At 56.4% G+C, this 7,957-nt stretch overlaps 1 protein-coding gene across 1 annotated transcript; it reads left to right on the top strand.

Moving 5' to 3' along the window:
- Nucleotides 1-114: 114 nt before the first annotated feature.
- On the top strand, nt 115-7,867 carry TOR1A (torsin family 1 member A). Its single transcript, XM_042913085.1, has 5 exons — nt 115-344; nt 841-1,106; nt 2,813-2,988; nt 3,086-3,213; nt 7,286-7,867. Exons 1-5 carry the CDS (start codon nt 167-169, stop codon nt 7,534-7,536), a joined length of 999 nt encoding a protein of 332 aa, XP_042769019.1. The 5' UTR covers nt 115-166; the 3' UTR covers nt 7,537-7,867.
- The last annotated feature ends 90 nt before the right edge of the window (nt 7,868-7,957 follow it).

The raw sequence follows: 7,957 nt of genomic DNA, 5'->3' as shown, positions 1-7,957 counted from the left end.
AGCAATGAAGCGCCCCGCCCCTCACAAAGATGGTGGCCACAGCGGCGCGAGGAGACCCGCCCCGCACAAAGATGGCGGCCGCGCCCGGGAGGAACCGGAAGCGCGGTCTGGCAGCGGCGCGGGTCCGGGGCAAGCGCGAGAACGCGCGGGCGGCGCGGGTCCGGGCATGAAGCTGGGCCGGGCCGCGCTGGGCCTGCTGCTGCTGGCGCCTTTGGCGGTGCGGGCGGTGGAGCCCATCAGCCTGGGACTGGCCCTGGCCGGCGTCCTCACCGGCTACATTTACCCGCGCCTCTATTGCCTCTTCGCGGAGTGCTGCGGCCAGAAGCGGAGCCTCAGCAGGGAGGGTAGGACGGGGGGCGGGGGCGGGGGCGGGCCCGGGACCCGAAGCCGGAGCGGCCCGGGCGGGGTGGCGCCGGGCTCCCGGCCACGACCACGACCACGACCACGACGGACCGGGGTTGGTCGGAGACCCGAGCAGGCGAGCTGCGGCCCGGGCCGCTTCCTCCGCCGAGAGCTTCGCTCCTTCCTGGAGGGGCGGTGGGAGCTCGGCCTGCCGATCCGCAGCCCTTTCCGGCCGGGCGGTGCCCGGGGAGGGGCAGAGCTGGGGCGAGGGGCGCAGGGAATGGGCAGGGCTAGCAGGGGGAGGGCCTCGAGCCCTCCCGCCCTCCCCCTCCCCGCCCCGGCCACCCCCGGGGGCCCGGTGCTGACGTACCTCCGCGTTTCACAAGGTGCTCCGAGAGCTGAGCTGGCCTTGCTGGCTTTCGCGGGCGCCTGTAACCCTGGGCTAGATTTCGCCAGACACACGGACACCCCGTCCCTGACCGGCTTTGTTTTTCCCAGCGCTGCAGAAGGATCTGGACAGCAAGCTCTTTGGACAGCATCTTGCAAAGAAGGTCATCCTAAATGCTGTGTCTGGCTTCATAAGCAACCCGAAGCCGAAGAAACCTCTCACGCTCTCTCTGCACGGGTGGACGGGCACCGGCAAAAATTTCGTTAGCAAGATCATCGCGGAGAATATTTACGAGGGTGGTCTGAACAGTGACTATGTCCACCTGTTTGTGGCCACACTGCACTTCCCACACGCCTCCAACATCACCCTGTATAAGGCAAGAGCGGAATTTTGGAATCCTTCCTGGATGATGCTGGGTTTCCGGGGTTTCCTTGCTGTGGGGTGGAACGCGGGAATTGCGTGTTGGAATGAATGAGCCGGGAAGACGGCTGCCTGCGCCTGTTCCCCTCTGAAAGGTGTGGAAGTTCGGGGGAGTTTGAGGTGGAGCGGTTAATACCGTCAGAGCTTTGTGACGGTTGCTGGTGAAAACAGGCTCAGTATGCTACTTATTTTAGTAAGGGGAGTCGTGGGATTTTAGAGATGGACGTGATCAAATCCAAGCTAAAGATCATCGCGCCTAACTCACGTGGTAAAAGAGGAAATGTTTCCAGAAAGGCCTAAGGTGGTTTAGCTAAAGTGTCGCAAACTGCTTTTACGGTTTAACTCGCTGGTAAACAGCCTGGACTTTGGCAACAGACACGCCTAGATGTGAGTCCTAATTCTCCCACCTGCCAGCTGTGTAGTCTCGGGACTGTCCCCTGAGCTGAGACCCAGGTTCTTCTTTGTAAGGCGTGGTTGTGAGAAATCCCTGAGCTCTGTCGAGCTTGTAACATGCCACCTGCCACACGAGCCTTCAGATACATGTCCACTCTTTTTTTTTTTTTTTTAATTTTTTAAATGTGTATTTATTTTTGAGACAGAGAGAGACAGAGCATGAACAGGGGAGGAGCAGAGAGAGAGGGAGACACAGAATCTGAAACAGGCTCCAGGCTCTGAGCTGTCAGCACAGAGCCCGACACGGGGCTCGAACTCACGGACCGTGAGATCGTGACCTGAGCCGAAGTCAGATGCTCAGCCAACTGAGCCACCCAGGCGCCCCTCTGCCTTCTTCAAGAAGGCTGGTGTAGGGGCGCCTGGGTGGCTTGGTCGGTTAAGCATCCAACTTCGGCTCAGGTCACGATCTCACGGTCCGTGAGTTCGAGCCCCGTGTCGGGCTCTGTGCTGACAGCTCAGAGCCTGGAGCCTGTTTCAGATTCTGTGTCTCCCTCTCTCTCTGCTCCTCCCCTGTTCATGCTCTGTCTCTCTCTGTCTCAAAAATAAATAAACGTTAAAAAAAAAAAATTAAAAAAAAAAAAAGAAGGCTGGTGTACAGAGGATACGTGTTAACATCACCATTTTTTTTTTTTTAGGTTTATTTATTTATTTTGAGAGAGAGCAAGCAAGAGTGGGGGAAGGGCAGAGAGAGGGGGAGAGAATCCCAAGCAGGTTCCGTGCTACCGGTGCAGAGCCCGACACGGGACTCGATCTCATGACCTGGTCCAAACTCGAGAGTCAGGCGCCTAGCCGACTGAGCCACCCAGGCGCCCCTAACACCGCCATTTTAATGACAGGGACCAGCAACTCAATGACACAGCATCATCATGATCTCTCACAGCACGGGAATTCTAACCAACCTAGGGCTTCGGAACGAGGCAGGGCACAGCTCAGATCCCAGCTCTCCCACATCCTAATTTTATAATCTTGGGCGAGATGACGAAGCTGTATGCCTCAGTTTCCCGATCTGTGAAACGGGCATGATCGTGCCCCCTGCACGGAGGTGTGGGGAGGAAGCAAAGAGCTTGTGTGTGTAAAGTTCTGAGCACAGTGCCGAGCACACAGTAAACGCTCTGTGAGTGCGGCCGTTGTAGCACTAAGGCTCGTGCCGGTTGTTTTCCGTTGCACCTGCTGAGAACTTCGCCTTGGCTTCTCCCCTCTGTAATTCAGGATCAGTTACAGTTGTGGATTCGTGGCAACGTGAGCACCTGTGCAAGGTCCATCTTCATATTCGATGAAATGGATAAGATGCACGCTGGCCTCATAGATGCCATCAAGCCTTTCCTCGACTATTATGACCACGTGGATGGGGTCTCCTACCAGAAAGCCATCTTCATATTTCTCAGGTAAGGCCAGGGCTGGGACACGATTGAAGCACCCCGGCCGCGAGTCCGTGGGCTCCGGGATAGAAGCCGGTCCTCACTCACGGGAATTCTGTTGCAGCAACGCGGGGGCAGAAAGGATCACAGACGTGGCTTTAGATTTCTGGAGAAGCGGAAAGCAGAGGGAAGAGATCAAGCTCAAAGACATGGAACCGGCCTTGTCTGTGTCGGCCTTCAACAACAAGAACAGTAAGTGCGGCCAGGCCAGCCGGTACTGACCCCTCCCGTGCGTGATCCTGCGTCCCGAAGTCTTAGATTGTCAGCCTCACCGTCGCCTGGGAGCTGGCTCGAAATGCAAATTCTCAGTCCCTTCCCCAGACCTTCCGAGTCAGGATTTCTGAGCAGAGGCCGTGTGAAACTCCAGGTGACTCTCATATGCTCTCCCGTTTGCCGAGTGCTCTTTTAAAGAGAGAGGGACATTCTTGATCTTCGAGGTCTTCAAGATTGGTTCCCTGTTTTCTTTAGTTTAATCATTTTCCTTGGTAGAAGAAAAGCAGGTGGTTGAGCAGGGAAGGCCGCTGTGGGCGCCTCCGAAAGAGAGGACTGGTCCAGTCCCTCTTTCTGTGTGTTGCTCCAGAACTGGGAGGTTCTGTGCACGAGTATAACGGCCGAATAGCGGGTGGGCCCGCGTTCTGCACTCCACCTGCCCATTTCCTTTATCTTCACGGTGACCTCGTGGGGTAGAAACTGTCATCCTCCTCATTTTATAGATGAGGAAACAGGCTCAAAAGAGAGCCGCTTGCCCAAGGCGCACAGCCTGCTCAGTGGCTCTGATTGCAGAGCCTGATCTTTTCGCTACCAAGTTCACGGCTTTTCCAGTGACCTCACACACTTTGACCTTGAACCCTCAGAGGTGGGAAGTCCCCATGATGCAGAATGACTCACCGGGTAACCTGTGAGCCATGCGGGTGGACTATTACCATTTGAGCCTGCTCTGTTCGGGTTCTTTCTTGAGCTTAGAGAGCAGAAGTTCTTTGAAACAAGAAGTCGATATTGCTGCAGAGATACTTGGACAGTATGGGGTGTTCTTGTCCATTTGTGTAGCTGGAATATTACTGACGGAAGACAGGATATTTTGTAACTGGTTCTCTGGCGAGCCAAACAGTATGAGCACTCGCAGCAGATGCCTTCGCCTAAATGCTTCAGCAAGATGAGGCCAGTTGCCTAGAACCCACATTGCGGGAGGTTACAAAGGGTCCCAGAGTATAAGCTTCAGGATGAGGCGGACCTAGCTCAGCCATTTACTGACTGTGGCCTCAGGCAGATGGCTGAACTCATTCATTCATTCATTCATTCAGCAAATACTGAGCTCCTACTAGGTGGCAGGCACGGGTCCCAGAACTGGGGACGCAACAGCGAACAAAGACAAATCCTTATCCTCATGGAGTTTTATATCCTAGTGATAATACACCAGGAAATGTGTCAGATGATGGGATATCTGTTATCTGTATAGAGGCAGAGATGTATCTTCCTTTCCATCCCCAACAGGTAAAAAGTTAAGTCCATAAAGAGGGCTTGGGGGTGCTGGAATGAGGATGGGTGGTGGTTTTAATAGAGTGGTCAAGGACGGCTCACTGTGAGGGTGACATTTGAGCTGACCCGAGGACTGCGGGAGTGAGCCATGTGGGCACCACAGGGAACAGCATTCCATCAGAGGGAACAGCACACGCAAGGGCACTGAGGTGGGGGTGTGCCCAGGGTCACTGTGGCACCACAGGGAACAGCATTCCATCAGAGGGAACAGCACACGCAAGGGCACTGAGGTGGGGGTGTGCCCAGGGTCACTGTGGCACCACAGGGAACAGCATTCCATCAGAGGGAACAGCACACGCAAGGGTACTGAGGTGGGGGTGTGCCCAGGGTCACTGTGGCAGTCCAGGATGAATAAGGGAGAAAAGGGAGTCGGATAAGAAGCAAGTCTTGGCACTGGGGGTGCTGGTCACAAAAGGCCAGGGTCGGGGGGGGGGGGCCTCGGGCAGGCCTTGGGTTTGACTCCCAGTGGAGGAGGGAGCTGCTGGAGTGTTTTGAGCAGTGACGTGACCAGACTTAGTTTATCAGGGCCACGCTGGCCACTGGGTGGAGCATAGACTAAAGGCAGTGGGGGCAGGGACCCCAGGCGGCAGCTGTGGCCTGGACCCGCGTGCTAGCAGTGAGCCGAGTGGGGTGACATGCTGTGATTAGGATGCGTGTTGAAGGTCGAAACCCTCAGAAGGTGGAATAAGATTTCCTAAAGGATTGGTGTGGGAATGAGAGAGCCCCAAATCAAGGGTCCGGCTTGAGCCATGAGACGGGTGGTCGTGCCCCTTAGGGGGACAGGCCGTGGAGTCGCAGGTTGGTGGGGCCGGGTGGGAGACGGGCGTGGACAGTGAGCAGGGCGCCCCTGTGGAGATGCGGAGCCGATGGCTGGCCGGTCCAGTGGGGTTCCAGCGGGGCGCTCAGGCTGAGGGGACCCACTGGGGAGTGGTCCGTAGATGGTTTTGAAAGAGACTGAGATCATTGTTCCTCCAGAATGCTCTGGCTGTGGTCAGGTTCGTCACCTCCTCCGCCCGGCCTCGTCGGCCCACAATGGCAGAGTAGCCTGTCCTCCGTGCTCACTCGCCCCATCTCGGTGCTCACAGCACCACCCCCCCGGCACTATCTGAAATCGTCCGGTTGCTGGCTTGTGGGGCCGTGAACCTCTGAGGGCACTGGCCCTGTCTGCTGGCTCTGGGCTCTCCCGGGGACCCAGAGCTTGCCTGTCCGCAGAGAGGGCCTTCAGGAAATGAGCTGTCCCACGCTGCTCGGCCATTGGTTTTGTTCTTTCCCACGGCCAGACTCCCCCATCCAGGCACTGAGGTCTTTCCTGAGCACCAGTCGTGTGCAAAGCACTGCTGGGAAAGGAAAGCATACAGTCCGGTTGTGGCACTGGGCGTTACGATGAGAAACACGTATTTGGCCTTTGTCTCTGCTTCTGGCCCAGATCTCCTGAAAACACTTGGAACTTCCTAAGTAATAAAGGTGTCTTGATATTCATAACAAACCCCAGTCAACCACATCTGAGTTTGCGTTAATGAGGGGACTTTTGGGAAGCATCTAAAGGGCACGGGGCTGGCTTCCAGGGGAACCAACCGTGTGACTGGAGGGTTGGAACTTTCAGTCCCACCCCCTGATGCCGGGGAACCAGAGGGGGCAGGGGCTGGAGGTGGAATCCGTTGCCAGCAGCCAGTGAATTAATCAGTTGTGCCCATGTAACGAAGCCTCCATAAAAACCTGGCAGGTTGGGGTTCGGAGAGCTTCCAGGGTGAACACATGGAGATCTGGGAGGGGCCTTCTGCCCCTCCTGTCCCTTCTGCCTCTTCCTGTCCCTCCCTGTCTCTCCTGTCATCTGGCTGTTCGGGAGTTAGGTTCCTGTATTGAGCTGAAATTGTAGCTCACCCAGCCCGTGTTGGAGAATTGCATGGGGGTGTGGGAAAAAAGCCCACACGTTGGAATTGGTGTCACAGACCAGGATTGAGGCACCAGAGTTCAGCGGCAAAGCGGAAGGGAAACGGGTCACTTGGAGGAGTGCGGGGTGTGACCCAGCGGGTGCCGCATGGTCAGGAGGGGGTGCGTGTGTGCTGGGCCCTCCCGGGAGTCCAGGAGGGGACGTGCGTGGGTCACAGGGCGGGTGCAGGCCCCGCACTCGCCCTGGGTGAAAACACACAGCAAAGTCTGTGCCCTGCGGCCGCAACAGGGCACCGTCTTCACACTGTATCGCTCTGAGGGTTCCAGTTCTCGGTCCCCAGATGCGCCGTGTGGTCTGGACGTGCGGGCAGTGGTGGTAGGTTTCTGTCCTGTTGTCGATCCAGCCGCTGAAAGTCCAGTGAATCCCAAGTTCCCCAAGTAGGGGAGTGGCTGGTCCTCTCCTGGGACTCCTCTCCCCTTGTGCTTTCTCTGAAACCCTGCCAGCCTGGGAACCATGTCCCTCCGCGCTCCGCTCTGCCTCTCAGCTTGTTGCCGGCACCCTGGGCTGGCGGGCCTCTCTCCCGCTTCAGATCTGTCAGCCCATCGGAGAGGCCTCCCCTGAGCCCGAGGCTAAGGTGCCACGTCACCCCTGCTTTGCTTTCGTGGAGGCATCACCGCTCGGTCTCGCCCGTGGGCACACCCCCGGGTTACATCTGCCCCCGTGGACCACAGGCTCCACCTCCGGGTGCGGCACCCCTTGGACGCCGGGCGGATGTGCGTCGGATGGCTGGGTGGGCAGGGGGACGGTGGATGAACAGCACCTTTTTCTTTTTCCCAGGTGGCTTCTGGCATAGCAGCTTAATTGACCGAAATCTCATTGATTATTTTGTTCCCTTCCTCCCCCTGGAATACAAACACCTAAAAATGTGCATCAGAGTTGAAATGCAGTCCCGAGGCTTTGAAATCGATGAGGACATTGTAACCAAAGTGGCTGAGGAGATGACATTTTTCCCCAAAGAGGAGAGAGTTTTCTCCGACAAAGGCTGCAAAACTGTGTTCACCAAGTTAGATTACTACTACGACGACTGACTGCTTCGAGTTGGAGGAGAAGGAACTCGGCACTTGGCTCCGTGCCCTGGAGGAGGACAGAGCAGATGCTTCCTGCTGGACCGAACGGGAACCTTCCTGAGCAGTTTTCATCCACCGGGGCCTCCGGGCGTCACACCCCCTACAGATCACGGACCTCGGAACAGCCCCAGAGCCTTCCGAGGCGGTGGCAGCGGTCAGCTCCCCGTCCACTCGTACGAGGGCTCATGATTTTTAAAAAAACCATGTTTTAATTTCAAGTGTTTGTTTCAAGGAAGGATGTCTAAGTTTTACTGAAAATGTGGTAACTTTATTTAAAATGTTTTTAACCTCATGAGAAACTTTTCAGACTCTATGTTATTGGCCTTACGTGTTTTTCGAAGTTCCCGTCACCATATCCTAGACACCGATGTCTTTACTGAAA

Source organism: Panthera leo, chromosome D4 (genome assembly GCF_018350215.1).
Source record: "Panthera leo isolate Ple1 chromosome D4, P.leo_Ple1_pat1.1, whole genome shotgun sequence".
Lineage (NCBI taxonomy): Eukaryota > Metazoa > Chordata > Mammalia > Carnivora > Felidae > Panthera > Panthera leo.
This window is presented reverse-complemented; position numbering and strand designations above follow the sequence as displayed.

Coding starts and splice junctions, on each gene's coding strand:
- TOR1A (XM_042913085.1), top strand. CDS start 167: ATGAAGCTGGGCCGGGCCGCGCTGGGCCTGCTGCTGCTGGCGCCTTTG. Junction 345..840: donor GCGGAGCCTCAGCAGGGAGG/GTAGGACGGGGG, acceptor TGTTTTTCCCAG/CGCTGCAGAAGGATCTGGAC. Junction 2,989..3,085: donor GCCATCTTCATATTTCTCAG/GTAAGGCCAGGG, acceptor ATTCTGTTGCAG/CAACGCGGGGGCAGAAAGGA.